The sequence below is a fragment of the Protopterus annectens genome, chromosome 1.part2 (assembly GCF_019279795.1).
Source record: "Protopterus annectens isolate FY-2018-M chromosome 1.part2, PAN1.0, whole genome shotgun sequence".
Classification (NCBI taxonomy): domain Eukaryota; kingdom Metazoa; phylum Chordata; order Ceratodontiformes; family Protopteridae; genus Protopterus; species Protopterus annectens.
The window spans coordinates 505,459,295-505,477,923 of NC_056727.1; the positions used below are offsets into that span (position 1 = coordinate 505,459,295).

General features: G+C 38.5%; 1 protein-coding gene across 1 annotated transcript in view; it reads left to right on the top strand.

Moving 5' to 3' along the window:
• The window catches only part of NPHP1 (nephrocystin 1), a 1,368,595-nt gene that overhangs the window by 518,145 nt on the left and 831,821 nt on the right, over positions 1–18,629 (top strand). The window contains exon 7 of the mRNA XM_044057279.1: positions 2,225–2,312. Within this exon, the coding sequence (XP_043913214.1) occupies positions 2,225–2,312 (88 nt within the window). The remainder of the gene's footprint in view (positions 1–2,224; positions 2,313–18,629) is intronic.

Below are 18,629 nucleotides of genomic sequence, written 5' to 3' on the forward strand. Positions count from 1 at the left end.
GGTAGGTTTAAATGCAGGTCAGGATGGCCTTATGAAAACTGCTGAACATCCATGTATACAAAACAGTCACTTTATACTAATTGTGTAGCTATCAGTTCTCTTCAGAGCAACACATGTAAAATCTGTGAAAAACCTTCACATTAAGATGTGTGTGATGTCTCTGCAGCCATGCTGAATGCTAGCATTCTGGGGGAGGGTTTATGCTAATTAACCATATGCTGTCTCTCAGTACCTGTCGGAAGGTATTTATGCAGCTGAGTGATTCAGATAATCACTTTGCTTATGTATGGCCAAAAGCTTATGTTCATCCATCACAGTAGGGATACGTACCAGGGAGTTTAGTAGACACTCAGTGTTGGGAGGCATATATGTGTGTGTGTATGTGAAGGACTATGTGTGTGAGTGCATATGAGGGGCTGTATATGTGAATGTATGTGTCTCCCTGTGAAGTCACAGTAGGGGATTTAATGAGGGAGGTGGAGTAGGTTTGCTTGGTGTGTGTGTGTGTGTGTGTGTGTGTGTGTGTGTGTGTGTGTGTGCGTGTGTGTGCATATGTGCGTGTGTGTTTGTGCGTGTGTGTGTGATTATTCTCTCACCATGATGCATGGGCCAGTAGTGCTGGCTGCCACCGTAAAAGTGCTGAACTGAACATGTGGTAGCTAACAGTAATTCAGAGACATGCTAATAATGAAGTCTTTCCTTATTATACTTAATGTGTCTCTTAATTGCAAATGTCTTCTTTGTGGAAAAAGAGCCGTTTTATTGCAGTCCTTACTACATTGCAAATGTCTGCTTTGTGGAAGTGGAGCCGTTTTACTGCAGTCCTTACTACAAGAGCTGGGGTTCTTTCTGAATGTGCAAGAAAGTGTTACTGTGTTTTCATATAAAAAAATGGTATAAATCTCTGGTACTTGGCGCAGAGGATTAAAGAGCTATTAAGGACATGTTTCCTGTGGTCAAGTGGTCCAAAGTTTGAGTCTCTCTGACTTCATTGCCTAACTGAGTGACAGTACTCCTGGGATGAGCCTGAAAAAGGTCCATGGAGATTAGTCGACTACCCCATTTAAGAAATGCAAATAAATAACATAAATTTCTGTATATTTGTGATGCATTTTTCATTTTATGTGCCATCTTATTAAAAATTACATTAAACTGAAGTTTTTGTTAAAATTCAATATACAGTTGCTACTTTGCCTTTGAAACAAGGAACACAGTATAAGTTTTAGAAGGTATTCATCTCTGTTGCATTCTGTGAACATTATGTCAAACCATTATGGAGACACAGGCATTTATATACTTGAATCAAGCAGGGCCAAAAAACAGCCATCAGTTGTCTGAAGTGACGGTGTTAATATCAGGGATCAGCTGATAATTTTCAGTCAGAATGAACTTAGAAGTCGTGTTTGTGGTGGCTGTAGCTATAAGGCACAAATGTGCTATGGTTATGGTAGCATCTGAAATTAACTCATTTTATATTATGGTTTAAGACTAGATTACTGGATTTATCAGTAGATTTTAGGCAACAGTCACATAATTTGTTTCATGCAGTATGATTTGTTTTGGGTGCCGATATCATGATGTTATATTTGGCAGTATTGTTTCCATATGTATCTCCTTTTAAGCAACATACAAGTGTAGCAGCATGTATCATTTATTTACTGCGATTTGGGAATTTTGAAATTGGGCGACTTGGGATAGTTCGGACCTCCTCTGAGTAATTTTGGTTTATTTGTGGTATAAATGACAGTTGTGACAAGATACTTCAGGATTTGTGTTTTTGTAGGTTTTACTTTCATTGTTTTGTATTTCTTTCCTTGTAGTATGTTATCAGTCCCATTGATCATGGTAGATCTTTCGGCTAAAATGTGAGAGCTGGAAAGATGAAGTTATGGTGATAATATGGTTGACTAATGATTACACTTGTAATTTGGCCCAGTGTTGTATAGTTTCAGTTGGCTAATGAAGACATTTTTTTCCCCTGTTGTGAATTTCACTACCAAGGCGGACTTGTAATAGAGTGCGTTATAGGTTTACAATGTGTGAAGAATGGGTGGTAGTGAAATACCCAATGGAGACACTTGTCTTACTGTATTAACAATAGGTGTATGAATCTCCATCTAATTGATTGACCATGTTTGTTTTTATGTTGTTTTACTATTAGTTCACTGTGTATACTGATGTAAAAATTGTTTTTGCTTTAAACTGAAACATGTTTCATTTGCAGCAACTTAATGCCACTGATGTCTTGACAACTATGGGAGCCATACCTGCAGGATTTAGACCTTCAACACTTGCTCATCTTTTAGGAGGAGGTATACACTGTAATGCTTTATAAATATTTGACTGACATGTTGTAGTTATACTGTCATACTTTAAAGTACTTTGTGTAGGCAGCACATTGAGAACTAAGTTTTGCTTGGAGATAATCCATTTGATCTTACAGTTTGACTCAGAAATTATAATTTAACTTGTGTCTGTTTAATGTGACTTAAAATAACAAATTCAAGGTTTTCTCAGTTTATGCTCAAATGATGTATCCATTTATTTTCTTTAGAATGCTTTTAACTGTTTTTGTTGGTAATGTCTTTACTTGGACAAAATTTAAATTAAAGTTGTGGAGTGAAGAAATATTGCATATTCAAGATTGCTTAGTAAGAATCCATAAAATCTTACAGAAAGTGGAAGATCTTTAAAGTCATGGAAAGTAGGGCCCCTTAATATTTAAAATTATAAAATGCCAAGTGTCTTAGTTATTTGTTGCCTCCCTATACTTGTATGGTTACAGTTTGAAGGAGTAAACACTCATATGAGCGAACTCTTTTTTCTGTTGTAAACTGAGTGAATGCTTGTACGAGTGATTGTTCTTTCAAACAGAATCTTTTCTGGCAACCTTTTGTATGGGATTATTGATTTATTTATTTTATATTTGTTGACCAGGTTTGTCCGACTGGGCTACAAATGCCCATTTTCAGTGGAGGCCCGAGGAGAAAAGCTCCAATAGAAAATAAAAATTTACATATTAAATAGATATAGAAATTGCAGGCAGCAGAATAAGGGAATTTGTCCTTACCCTGCTGCAATCTTTTGTATGGGATTGCCTTGCAGCGGGGAAAGGGAATTTGTCCACACCCTGCTGTTGTTCCATCTCAGAGTTAATATATGTAATTAGCAGGGGCTGTGGAGGTGCAGGGGGGCTTGTCCCACTGAAAAGACTTAATTTTTAGTTTTTCATACTTAAGATAATTTTAGATTTGTTCTAAAGTGATCACTTTTTGAAAGTTTGCACTTGTGAACGTTTGATATTTCATGAAGCACTTGGCTGTATATCTGTTAACAAGAAAATTAAATTAAAAGTAACTCCACTATCAGCATTATATTAAATGAATACTAAAATTCCATAATGAACTCTGTAGGCAAAAGAGTTCATGTTATGTGGGCATTTTGAATTCTCTTTAATAAGGTCATTAAATCAACAAAATATAATGTACCCCAAGAACATTTAACCTCACTCCTGGAGGAAAGTATACACATGAATATAAGAGAAGAACAGGCCTCTTTATTGTAGACAAGGGTTAACCTAGGTAACCATTTAAAATGTTGGGACTCACGAGAGTGAGTCTTGAAATGCAGAGACTGAATGGCTGAAAGATCTGACTTGTATATGCTAATATGCTGATAAATACATGAAAAACTAAGCATATGAGCTTTGGGAGACATAAATTGAAAGGCAGTTATTTAGTACAGCACAGAGTGATTAAAACTGTAGATTCATTTAAGGACCTAGGTATATGGGTAGATCCAGCTTTCAGTTTTTGTAAACATATCAACCAGTTAAACTTGAGTATGGAATAAAAATATGGAAACGTAAGAAAACAAGCATGAGTAAACTGGAAAGAGTACAGCAGAAGTATACCAAGGACATCCACATATGTGAACATTTAAATTATTATGAAAAACTAAAATATCTGAACTTGTACAGTGTCTCTTATAGATATTTAAGAGGAGACCTTATTCAGGTATATAGGGCATTTAGAGACAACTACCTCTGGGAATGTTTAGCGTTAACAAAAAGTAGCAGAAAGTCATCAGGTAGCCTGTGTAGAAGATTATGTAGGAATGAGAAGTGCACTAATTGGTTGTCTGAGAGAGCAGCTGATGCATGGAACAGACTACCAAATTACATTAAAGCAAGTACTAGTTTAGATGTTTTTAAGAACTGACTGGATGCTTATTATGGGGACAACTGTTTTAATATATTGGCAAGCTAGAAGGGCATTAATGCTCATACTTAAAGTGTTTGTATGTATGTAAGTCTGAGATGCTATTTCTTGGTATATTCCTTTTCTCTGAAGTGTGGCAATCTTGGAGTTGGTAAATATAAATTTTGTGGATGGTGGGGGTCTTGGCCCCAGTGGAAAAAGAAGCTTTAAGAAGAAGTGCAATTTTCAACATTCACTCCTCTGTGTTTTCTTTCTTTCTTTTCTCTGGCTTTTTGGCACGCTGCATTTCGAGTGCCAACATTTCAATAGGGAGTCATTAGCCTATCATGCATTAAGAAAGCTATAGAATTACAAACAAACTAAATCTTTAGGACTTGTTGTAATTCTTGCTGAAATTTATCATCAATTTATCCAGGAAATGCCTCTCTCTTCATGGGCACCCACAGTTCACTAATGCAAAACAACGTTGTTCCCAACTTTTAAAGGCATACCAGTTTACCCAACATTTAAAGCACATTTTAACTTCCCTTATTTCTGTGCACCAGCAAGCAGCATTTTTCTGTAAATCTTTCACATTGCTCCCCAAGTAGACAGCTCCCTTCGACTAACAAATTACTTTTCCATATAACTCCATCTAATAATTCAGCTGGTGACTCTATGTCCTCTTATGAATCTAGATTTTGGAACTCCTAGCACCTACTACTTAGACAAAATGAAAATAACAGACTTTTCAAAATTAAACTCAAACAAAACGTACTGGGTACATGAATCTGTTTTTGTTCCACACCAGGCTAACACTGCGCTGTCATATGGCAGGCCTTCCTCCATTGTGTTTCTCCTTTCCCTTTTTTGTGCTCTTACTCTTACGCTCAAAATGCTTCCTGCCTGCATTAATCTACTCCTCCTTTTCCCACCTCTCCGACTCTACTGTCTAGCTTTCTGTTCTTTTCCTACTGTATTTTCCCTCCTTTCTGTTTTACAGATCCATTTATTTTAACACCTCTAGTCCCCTTACCTACTCTCTACACAGTCTGTCTGGATATTACTTGAAAACTCCTCTCTACTACTCCTTTCAATGTGCTGTACTGCATTGTAACAACTATCCCAGTCATGCCATGATACAGTTGTATGCATATGACTGATGTTTTAAAAATTGTTCTACAATGTGTATGCAATTGTGAAAAATTAATCATTGCAGTTGTAAGTCAGTGCGACAGTCTCCTGCTTTTGCTACTATTGTTAATAAGCTTACTTACCTACTAAGAACATTATTGTTTTATTGTCCTAGTCACTCTATCCCAGTAAACAAATATAAATGTATAAATACATAAATACATAAATATAAACTCTTATAGCCCTCTTATGTTATTGCAGTTACAAACTTTACATGTCCATGACTGCATCATTTGCTGGCCTGAGATTGTTTTTATTTGTTACAGACAGGTTCAGGACAGTAAATATGGATAGGGGTGATAAACTTTCCCTGTTATTATTGCATCTGGATATAGATAAAAGCTTTTCTCCAGCAGATTAACACTGCTTATTTGCTATGTTGTATTATATTGGTTTTCTAAAACCACTGTATATGTTCTAAGTACTCTGTCTGAAAACTCTTTCATGTCTGGTGAAATATACCCATTTAATTCTGACAGTGTAAAGTTAACTAGGGTTGCGAAGCTGGGAGTTATTTATGCATTTATTTATTTGTGTTTTTTAACCCAAGTAGAGCACTGATCCTCGTGGACCTTTTCAGACATAGCCCAGGAGCACTGTCTGCCTAACTTTACAAGTTAATGTTTTCTGTAGACATTTGCATGTCTTATTATATCAAGACATGATATTAAAGGTTTTCCCAATACTGCAGCCAAAGAGGATATGATCCATGTTTTCATTGACAGCATTAGAATGAATGACATTGGATTATTCAATTAATTTAAGTAGTGTGTTTGGGGTCTGGGATACAACGTTTTATTGTACTTCCTCACCTAAAACTGAATGGCTTTATATCAGTGACACTGGCCAGCTCTACTAACTAACTAAACTTAATTGTCAGAATGTGATGTGTATAAAATGGGTGGGGTTGGGGCAGTATAATACCCTAGCATTCATATCTTTTCTGACTTTGAACAAACTACAAATGTGTTATATCACACACCATTAAATAATGAGACTTTCATTATTTGTTAATGTTTTTGGTCCCCTTGGACCTCATTGTTACCAGCCCAGCTCCCAGTACCCAATATCCATGTCTAGTCTACCAGCTACTCTCTGTCCTCTCCCAGACTTGCTCCATTTTTGCTGGAGCTGGTCGTAGATCCTGAGGGTGTCCTTGGGGTCTTGGCTCTTCTGTGCTTCCGCTGGGGGAGGATTTTTTTATGAACAACCCACTTTCCTTTCCCCACCCACCATGCTCATTGTCTGCGTCTGAGGGCAACTCCCCTCTTTGAACCACACCCCCCTTTGGAACAAATCAACAGGCATCCTCCCAGCTGGGATGGGCATACTCATCCCTTGCCTGAAGCCCTATCAGTCACCTGAGACACTAATTGAACCTTGGTCAGCTGGACCATAGTCAGGGCTTTATCCCTGTACACCACTGCATTGGCTCAGTATTTGTTACTTTAGATCAAAAGTGACTGTAATTAAAGAGGTTATTCTACTTAACATATTGTTTGTACTGTTGGCCATCTGACTAGACCTTCCTGATAACAAATCAGATTTTCAGTTACTACAAACAAGCTCATTATTTTGTCATCCATTTGGGACATGATGTGGCATTGCACTATCATGAAAGCACACTAACAAAGGATGTTTAAGTATGTAGACTTCATCCCCAAACTCTGAATCACTGTTTCTTGGTTAACTCCATCCTGCACAGCCAGCTGAAAGTTGTGATTTTCCAAGTGGAAGAATAAGTTAATATCTTTGACTAGATGCAGAGAACCTGATGTCATTCTGAGTTGTACTTTTAGGCATCCTAGTACTTTTGTTACCTCCTCTAGTTTACACTCTGTTGGTTAGTGTCAACATTTAATTCATTCTAGCCCTCTTTTGAGTTACTGAATTTTTCTTTTATTCCATATTAAATAACTGTATTTTTTGTCCTCATCTCCTTTCAGTATTTTCAGGAAATGGAAGTAGCAGGGACCAGAATTTTGCTCAGACTGCCTCAGTGATACAAATGATATGGCTTTGGATGAACATAATAAAAATGACCAAATTCTGTTGTCTCACTGCCTGCTTTTACAGTAGTTCCAGAAACTGCACTCCATTTCTTCTAACAGTGTAAACTTCTTGGACTAGTTTACTTGTGACATTATTATAGCAAGGTTAGCTCATGTGCAAAGTGTATATTTTCATTGATCTGTGGGTTATTAATGAAATAAGACACACCATTTTGGACAAATTGTGGCTCTCACTTTCTTTTTCTCAGTCTGTCTTTCTCTCATGCAAACAAGAGTTATATAACCTGGCTGCTTCAAACAGAGAAACTATATTGATGGCACAGTGTAAAATAGTATCCTTCACATGGAAAATCTTTGCTTGGTAGCTTCTATATATTGGCTTTTTTAACACTTAACAGGCTATCCAGAATATTTCTAGTGTCATTTTAATTTATTGAAGATGATTATAGAATCCTTAGTAACCCGGAGAACATATATGTATAATTTCTGAGCCTCTCAACAACTGGATTGAGAAACATTTTTTGTCAGCCCTTATAAACAGACAAAAATAAACATTTCCTACTCTTTAAGGCTGCTGTCTCAACTGAAGCACCTAAATCTACATACAGATCTTATTATTTGAAAAAAAATTACCAGGTTAATAACAAGAACTGGTAACTGGTAAAAATAAAAAGTCTGCAAACAGTCACAAACTTGGACTTCTCCATTTATTAAACAATAAAATCAAAGGATTAAGCATTTTCATCCTGCAGTCTTAGGACTTCTTCAGAATCACTCCACTGAATGCAACAAAACTGCTTTTATACCATAAGTAATTAATTAACTAATTACAAAAATCTCTACTTAAAGGGCTATGACATAAAAAAGACAGGCAGTAAAATATTCATATAAAACAGTATAAGACATTACGTGTACAAACCCATTACCACATATCATTAAAAACACACAACCATGCCCTTAAAATGAATACAATGTGCCAAAACACAAACTCCTTCTTAATCTAAAACCGACCAGCTATTATTTTACACATGCCCTGATGTTTAAAACAAGTTGTAGGGAAATATGTTCATTCAAGAAAGAAAGGAAATGGCAGCTCAGGTTACATGCTTCAAAGTTTCCAGGGTTGAATGAACATATTTCCATAGAACGTAATGTCTTATATTGTTTTATATGAATATTTTACTGCCTGTCTTTTTTATGTCGTAGCCCTTTAAGTAGAGAGATTTTTTTTAATTAGTTAATTAATTACTTATGGTATAAAAGTAGTTTTGCAGTATTCAGTGGAGTGATTCTGAAGAAGTCCTAAGACTGTAGTATGAAAGAGCACCTAAACATTTGCAGAGACTAGGTACTCTGTATGCTGGACCAGACCTTACATTAGTTTAACAAATGTTATTACTAGTTAGACAGATTTGTGTGTTGAGTATGTAGAAACTGAGAATTATCTTAGAACCTTGGTTTGAGTTCATCTACCTGACCAAATTTCTCTTGTCATGTGTTTTTATATGCCGCTTTATTGCTAGAAATATTCTTTATACTTGCTGTTAACCTAGTTTGCTTTTATTAATTTTAATTTTTTTTGTCTATTTTATTGCCTCTGTTTATATACTATGTATTTTATGTTATGTATTTTAACATTGTTAATTGTGTTTGATTACAAACATCTAAAAAAGCTGAAGTAGAAGTTAAGAATTTATGATACAATGTTGTCTGTTCTGTCCGCCTCGTACCTCTCAACCTCTTAGCGCAAGAAATCTGGACACAGCCTGATAATTCATAGATTCATAGATTCATAGATTAGTACTAAGCTAAACTGCATTTAAGAGCCATTTTAAAGCTAGCCAATATCTTGTGAGACTCAAAAACCTTGCACCTTGTGTTGCAAGGCACCTTAACCAACCATTAGCCACCACCCTCCCAACCCTAGGGGACAAAGGCCCCAAAATAGGGGCAAATTTTAAATACTGGGCTTATAAACTTAGAAAGTTGATAGAATAACAGTGTTTATGCTAACATGTATTTTATGAAGGATTTGAAGTCTGAAATTCAAATATATGTCATTATTCAGTGATGTCAATCCTCAGATCATATGAAGGATTTGAAGTCTGAAATTCAAATGTATGTCATTATTCAGTGACTTCAATCCTCAAATCATTCTAGTGATTTGCCAGAAAGCCACAAATTTTATGAGGAACAGACCAAAAATATGAAGTAAAAATCTGGGCATTCTGAGAAAATCTGGACAGTTGAGAGACTCCGCCTCAGCCTTTGGATTGTCAATTCCGATTGGATCTGATGCTGGCACTTTAGATTCTTGGCTCCAAATATCAAGCTTCTATGCCATAATGTCCAGACCTACCTCATCTCCTCAGGTTTTACGTACCTTACTTGAAGTTGGATGTGATCTCTTGAGTGATGTATAGTGTCTTTTCAATGCGTTTGTGCTAAAATTACCATCTTTCTCATTTTTCCTCCTCTCCATTCTATTTGTAGTAGGTTTTGAGTGGTGTTTAGCAGAGTTATAGCTAGTTCTTTGTATGTTTTGTGGTTGTTGGGTCCTTCTCAGAATTTGTTGTTTGCACTGTCTTTTATAATTGCTGCTTTTTCTTTAAAGTTTTCAGTGTTATTGTCTTGGATAATTATACTATCATAATTGCTGAAAAGACTTTGGAGTTTGATAAGTGTTAAAAACAGAAATTGACTGGACAAACACTCAGGACATATGATAAATATAAAGCTCCTTAAAAAACTCAATGTATTAAACATAACATGAAATAAAATAAGCGCTTTCATCTCTATGATAACTGAGAATCCATCATAAGTGTACTAATTATGGACACAGGTTGCCCCTAGTAGACTCACATGACAACTGGGTGTACTGTTTGTGGGCCACTCATCTAGAATAGCACTTTGAGGCCTGCATCTCCCTTGGCGCTAGGGATTTGGCAGATAGACAGGCTAAGCATTTGATGAAAGGGCTTTTTCCCTTCTGTAACATTTCAGCTTTTCCTTCTGCTGATGGTGCGGAAGATGAGGATGAGTCTAGAGAAAAAGAAAAGGTGTGTGTGTGTGTAGTGTGTGTGTGTGTGTGTGTGTGTGTGTGTGTGTGTGTGTGTGTGTGTGCATGTGTGTATATATATATATATATATATATATATATATATATATATATATAAATTACTTAAAAAAAAGTAGTTAACATTGAAATGCAAGGTCGAATATTTGCATATTAAGTAGGTGAAAATGTAGAATCTAATGAACAAATTCAGCAGATTAAACATTTCCATCAAATGTCAAACATGAAGTCTGTGTAGGAGCACAGATAAGTGGAACTTCTATACTGCAATTCACATTTCCTGCACCCCCATGTGGGAGTCTGCGCCCCCCACACCCTCTGCAAACCATATATTCCAGCTTTGAGATCGCACTAGACTGTGGAAAGGGATAACTTTCCCAATCCGCACTGTACCATGATCTCTAGGTATAACATTGAGTACATATCAGCAAACGCGCAGTTACATTCGCTGATATGTACTCTCACTCTCATAACATTTTGCAACACAGAAACCGGCCAACTGCCATTAGGCATTTCCATGTTCGCTGAACTTACATTCTACATTTTGATAATAAACTATATATATATATACATATATATATATATATATATATATATATATATATATATACATATATATATATATATATATATATATATATATATATATATATATATATATATATATATATATATATATATATATATATATATATATATATATATATATATATATATATATATCTATATCTAATCCTTGCATACCCACCCACACACAGACCACTGGGGGATCCCTGATATTCTAGTGGTTAGGATTTGGTACTGTCACCCCCATGGCCTGAGTTTGATTACCAGTCAGGAAGTTTCAGGGGATTTTTGGGGGATATAGTTCAATGGTACAATGCATGCTTTGCATGAATGAGGTCCTGGGTTCAAACCCTAGCATCTCCACAGCAATTTACTTTTTCAGCAGAGCTACTAATGCAAGCTTTGACATTAGTGCTAAACGGAGTCCATACAACATAGAACTAGAGAACATATGTACTAATTTCTAAGAATGCACTGCATAAGCACCTATTTGAAAAAATGGAACAATGTTGTCGTTACTGTCCTGTAACATGATGCATAGTGCTAGCTAGGAATTCAGATACTAGGTTCTGATGCTAAGGCTAGAAAGGGTCTATACTGAAAGACCGAAAGGAACGAAGTGAGAATGCTCAGATCAGCGAAAATGCCGCAGATCAAAAACATTATTGTGGAGGGCTGCCCCCCCCCCCACACCCTCTGCTAAATATATATTCCAACTCCGAGATCGCACTACAGTGAAGAAAGGGCAAATATTCCGATCTTCACTGTACTGCATTAAAAAAACTTCGATTTGCAGCATTTTCTCTCATCTGAGCGATTACACTTCATCACTTTCGTTCTTTCGATATGTAACCGGATAAAAATATGCATGCTTACATATTGGGGTTTGGCACAATGGTTAAAGTGTTTACTTTACAGATACATAGTGCAGGGCTTGATTCTCAGATGAGATAATTGTCTAAGTTTAAAACAGCCTGCAAGGGCAGTTAACCTAGTACTAACCTGTGAACCTGATTGAAAAAAAATCCAGAAAAAGGGTCTGCTAAGTGTCGGCCTTGGATAAGCCTGTTCAGGAAATCCCACAGCATTCTGTTTGGTCAGCTATTTCTTCAGCTCCAGCATTGGCACCATCCTAGTGCTGATTCCCAGCATATTCATCACTGACATTGGAGCAGCATTGGTCCCATTGTTCAGAAATGCAGAGTCCTTTCTTGGCTGCTAATCCCCTGTACCATTTTCTGACCTTAGCAGTCACTCTGAAGCTGGCATATCCCCAGGGCCATTACCATCTCAGCTCTGATCTCCTTTGGCTAGGTACCAGGAATTAGGCAGGCTTCTACATCTGCCCATTAAGCCATCCTTGATTACATCCTGTAGGCCCATGAGGTCCTCTTGGAGAGTTAGATAGACTTGAATAAGATGATGCAGATGTTTTTGTTGGTGTAAACTGACTTTGGAGATCATCCCTCCTTCTGCTCTCTAAGGGTGGAGAGGATTGCCCAGTCTGTCCCTTTTTTGGTTACTATTTTTCTGGTCTGCCTTTTGGATCTTTTGGTGTTGGATCCATTTTCTCCCACCATGGCCCCTCTGCCAATGTTGACAACTTGGATGTTTTTTGGTTCTGGCCTTTTCCTTGATGTGTTTGACTCTGGTAGTCTTGGAGATGACTGCACCCCTGACCTGGAAAGTCAGGACTGAGGGAACTTTGTCAACCCTGAAGATTTCAGAGCCTTCCCTACTCCTGGGAGCTTTATTCCTGGGCAGCTCAGCTCCAGTCTTGGTCTTGTACTTGGACAAGTTGGTAGCTGGCATGGGGACTTCTCCTAGGTCCTTGGAGCAGAGGAGTTTTTTCCCTAGTCATCTAGTTTAAGTGATCAAAGATGCAGAAAGACTCCTGTTGCCATTTTGGTTTGGGGGAGCCAAGCTCTGGGCTAGATCTGTCCTGATCTCCTGCTGCCTCTCTGTCTCATCAACTCATTTAGGGACAGCCTGCATCTCGAAGCCTTGAGCAACCCCGGATCCAAAGTTCTCTTACATTTTCTTATCTCCTCCAGAGTCCCCTCTCCAAGAAAAGCATAGGAAACATTGATGTGAGAGGCGGCATCTTGACTCCCCTCAAGAGTCGGTAACTGAGGATACTGATCTTGATGAGGAAGAAGGTTCCCCAAACTCTTCCCACAATGATGCCTCTTTTGGTTTCCTTCTGGAATTGGTGAGACAGAAGGGAGATTGTACCACAGAAGTCCCTTTCCCTGAGGATCAAGTCTTCCTTGAGGCCACTGATAGAAGCCATCCATGGGCTGGGTGGTCTCTCCTCTGGACACACTTGTTGATTTGGTGTCTTGGAGGGAGTGGAGAGAACTGGACATGTTGGAACCTATATCAGGAAGCCAGACATGGTTTTAGTTCCACCTAAAGATAGAACACATTGGAATGTAGGGCACAATGGAATAATGGGCCTGCTATGGATGTCATTGTTGTAGTTGCAACCACCAACAAGGAACTCTAAGAGAAGAGTGCAGCTGTCCATCCTGCAATTAGCATTGGACAGATATAGTAAGTGCACATATGCTTCAGCCACCTTTGTTCTTTGTGCACTGCACTACATGGTACACTTAAACCAGACTACAAAGAGACTTGCTTAAGGATGTGTCCAAGTCTTGAACAACCCAAGACCATCGAGGTTCAGTTGGCTACCTTGTTTTCAGTTTCCTATGTATTCATGCATATGCCATCCAACACAGCCAGTAATACAGCCAGTGTGGCAGGCACCAGCATTGCAGTTTGCAGCCATGCCTGGATTTATCTATGTAACTTTGCAGAGAGCTTTATGTCATCTTTTGTGAATGCATCATTTGATAGCTCCACTCTCATTGGACCTAAGGTTAAAGAAATACTGTCCAGAAATGAGCTGGAGTCCAAGATGTTGTCTGCAGTGGAAGTTTGCTTTTCTGGCCCTCGATGGTCTTTTTCCCACAATCAGAAGAGAGGCAAGTGGCTTTTTTTTTTCTGAAGTCCTAATATTTTTTCCAGGACACTCCTAGTGATGGCATTCTCCTGTGGATGAGGGGGGAGGGACTTTGACAGACATTGACATAGAGGTAGGAGCTGTCTGCTAAATTAGGGTTTTGGGGGACCCTTCTCTGAGAAACCATTCAAACTCTCCTGAAGGTTTGCCTGACTGCTGCACTCTGAATGCAGTCAAGGGGCTCTCCACCCATTACCACTGATTACTGGGTGCTGAGATTTTGTCATGAGGGGCTACACAATTGCCTTTCTCTTCCTCCCAAATGTTTCACAAAATCACTTCTGAACATTCCACCTCACCAGCAAAGGGAAGATGCAAGACAAATACAAAAAGTTCTAGAAGAACAAGCCATTCAGGAGGTTCCACCAGTCCAGTCCAGACTAGATCTGGAGCCTATTCTTGATTTTTTTTGGTTCTCAGGAAAAAGAAGGCCATCAGGTCCATTTTGGACCTATGCAGACTAAACTTATTTGTCAAGCAAATCAAGTTCTGGATGGTAACAGTGCAGTCAGTTCTACCTGTTCAGAGGAAGGATGACTGGATGTGATTGGTGGACCTTAAGGGTGCTTACTGTCAATGTTCTAAGAACTAAGCCAACACAGGAATGGAGAAAGGAAATTTTGCTAATAGGGATGACTACACTTAGGGGGTACTAAAAATAGGCAAGAAGGGCCTGGAATTTACTGGAGAAAACTGGCAAAGGATGTAAGGTATTGGGAGCAAATAACTAGAAAGGGAAACATAATAGAATGGGATGAGACCAGGAAGAAGTTTGGACTACAAGTTAGAGGCTACCTTTCATATTAGGACTTGATATCAGAGTATAGGCAAAGAGAAAGGGATAAGGAAATCATAAGTGAAAAACTGGCTGTGGTTGAGTTTTTAGTCAAATGTAGAACAGATGCCGCTGTTAAAAGTAATTTGTAAGGCATATAAAGTACTGCATAATAGAGGTGGTTAGAAAAGATTTAGAAGAGAGACTGGAAAAACAATTTACAAGGGAACAATGGGAGGACATATGTATGGCTCCAAAGTATGCAACAAAGTCCAAAATGTTTAGGATTTTTTCTTTGAAATGTCTGCATAGATATTTTTATACCCCAAGTAGACTTCAAATATTATCTCCTTCTCAGATAGCAAGTGTTGGAGGTATGATGGCGAAGAGATAAATGGAATGTGTTTTTCGGAAGTGTAATCAGTTGGCAGATTTAAATAATTCCCTTTGTCTGTTGATATACTAGACTGCAGCCACATTGTCAGTCTAGATTTATATCACACATTTGGGGAGGCAATAGTGAGGGAGCAAATGGCTGTAACTAACAAAATTATCCTTTTGAGTTAGGACACTGGATCTGAATTGCCCAAATATAGTAAGGCCTTATTAAGTTTAATTTTATTGGCTGTCCTAAAGCAATTACTAGAAAATGAAATCACAGTCTAAACCAGCTGTATTTGAACTACTGAATATTGTAAAATAGATGAAAGAACTAGAAGTGGGACCTTTAGAAAAGGGAATGAACAATTTTCATAGAAATAAATCGAATTTGTGGGAATAATACATGCAGAATAATGTTCAGGAGGAGAAGTGAAGGCAGAAACTGAACAGCTAATATAGTGTTGGACTGAATGACAGGTGTTATAAAGAAAGAAAATGTATATGTAATGTATGTAAATGAAAAAAAATGTATGTTGTTTTCTTTTTTATTAACGAGCTTGTGTCTTGAATGATAATTTAATAAAGGTGTTTTGTTAAAAGGATGTTTACTATCATAAAAGTACTGGGCCCACTCCTCTTTAACATATTCATCAATAACTTCCACCACTCCATCCCTGATGCCTCAGTCATCCAATACGCTGATGACTCCACCATCATCTGTTCTGCCTCCTGCCCTCTGCACTTCTTCTCAACACCCAAATCGCCTTCTCCAAAACCGAATCATGGATGCAATCCCATCACCTAGCCCTAAATGCAATCAAAACAAAACTAATGATTTTCACTCCCACCAAAAACTCGCAATGCAAGAGAGACCAATTTTCCATCAAAAGCCACAATAACACTCCTCTAGAAATCATTCCCAGTACCAGCTACTTGGCATTACAATTGATGATAACCTAAAATTTGACTCCCACATCCTCTCAGCAATCAAAAAAAAACACCAGAAAATTGGTCTCCTCTACAGGCATAACTGCTACCTTACTCCCTCCTCTCGTCAAACCCTTGCATCTACCTTCCTTCTCCCCTCTCTGTTGTATGGTGCTCCCCTATTCTCCAACCTACAACTCGGCCTCCGCTCCAAACTCGAATCTTGCTACAACAAAATCTGCAAATTTGCTACCAACTCCAGGAACTCTTCCCATCACTGCCACTCCATACACACACTTAACTGGCTAGAACTTCACAACCACTTAAAATACATACAACTTGCAACAGCCCACAAACTCATCTTCAAACCAACAGAATGCCCCTCTCTTGCCAAATCTCTAACACCCTACACACCTAGCCGCACCCTGAGATCGGAAGGCCAAAACCTCCTACATGTACACAAACCCCTTCACCCACCTGGCAAACTATTACTGTCCTACACCATAGCTAAACAGTGGAACACTCTCCCCCCACCGCTACGTACAATACCAAACCACAACAACTTCAAATCCGTGATTCTCCCCCATCTGGCCTCCAAATGGGAATGTTCTTCACACGCTCCCACATAAAAATCACCCACACCACTAACTCCACACCTAAATCATCGTTCCTTTCCCAAACTTAACACAATATCATAGGTCTTTCTCTGTACATCTCTTCACACTTTTTGCATGCAAAGCTCTGGTCTATCTTACTCATATTCCCAACTGACATCCTCTCCATTGCAAAACAGTGTATATACTATTGTAAAACTGTTATTCCTGTACAAACTAATTATGACATATATAACTCACATCATCTACCAGTAATATGTCAACTTCTATAATCCAGTCTTCTACAAGTTTGTAAGTTTTTGCTAATTTCTGTAATTTTTATATTTTGTAATGTTAAAAATGTCTGCTTTTTATACTAAGTACCAGAGCTTTTTATATGTTTGTAAGTTTGCAAATTTCTGTACTTTATTTTGTAATGTTGCAAATTTCTGCATTTTATACTATGTACCGGAGCTTTTCTCCTCGGGTCTCCACTGAAAATGGGCCACAAGCCCAGCTGGACTAACCCGGTTAACAAACATTAATAAATAAATAAATAAAAAGATAGTTTTGCATTCCAGGAGGATTCTGCACTTCTAGCTGGTAGCCACACTATCAGTTTTGAGCACTGTCCTTTACTCTCACCACAGCCCCATGGGTGTTCACTAAGTGCATGGTAATTGTAGAACCCCTCATCAGACTGCAGGGTTTTCAGGTATTTCCCTACCAGGCCAATTGTCTTGTTATGGCATATTCACGGCCATCACTAGTTTGTGCGAGAGACTACTTGCTCCATCTGTGCCTACCCCTAGGGATTACAGTGAACTTCAGCAAATCAATTTAGAGTCGGTCCAGGCCTTGGAGGGATTCATAGATTGCCATCTGGATACAATCATTCAGATTGTCAGGCTTCCTGTCTACATTCTTCAGGTCCATCAGGCTCTTCTTACTTGGAGACCACCGATTTTTCTCATCCTGTATATCTGAGGATAGCGGCAGCTGCTATCCTGTTAGCTCCTTTGGCCAGGTTCTACATGAGAGTTCTCCAGTGGACCCTTTCATCACAGTGGTCTGTCACAAATCATCCCATGCACTTTATTTTAAGATTGATGGAGGTTTGTCCATGACATCTGACAATGTGGTGTCAGGTCACCTATTTGTCCCCCCCGCCCATTGGCTACAGTGACTACTATGCTTCCCTCTAGGTGGGAAGGCACTTCATGGGAAGGATGATTCAGGGTACCTGTTCCAAGTAAGAAGCCAGTTTACACATTATCTTTTTGAAGATGAAAGCAGTCCTGCTGGTGTTGCAGGCTTTTCACTACTGCCTCCCAAAAGTGTAATATCAGTCTAGACTTACAATATAGCTGCAGTCTAGTATATCAACAGACAAGGCAGAACCTAATTATACTCCCTGTGTTGAGAGGCCATGGCAGTGGGGCTACGTCTTCCCAACATTTTCTGATTGCAATGCACATCCCAGAGAAATCTAACATCTTAGTGGGACAGATTGTGCAGGGATACTGTAATGTCTCATGAGTGGTCTCTCAGTGGTGATGGCAATCTTCAAACACTGGTGCCAACCTTGCTGCAACCTGTTTTCATCCCCTTACAACATAAAGTGCAACAAGTTCTTTGCCCAAATTCCTTGGCAAGGACAGTGACCAAGGGACACTTTAGTCCATACTTGGACTCCAGGTACCTTGATAGTAAAGTTGTTAAAGATATCAGCTTGGCGCAAGGCAGTTGTGATCTTCATTACCCCCTTTTGGCCCAGACAAGGTTGGTTCCCTTCTTGAGGCTTCACCTGCTTCACCTTCCGTGGGTTTTGGATCCATTCGTAGATTTAATCTTGCATGCATAGGGCCAGCTCCACC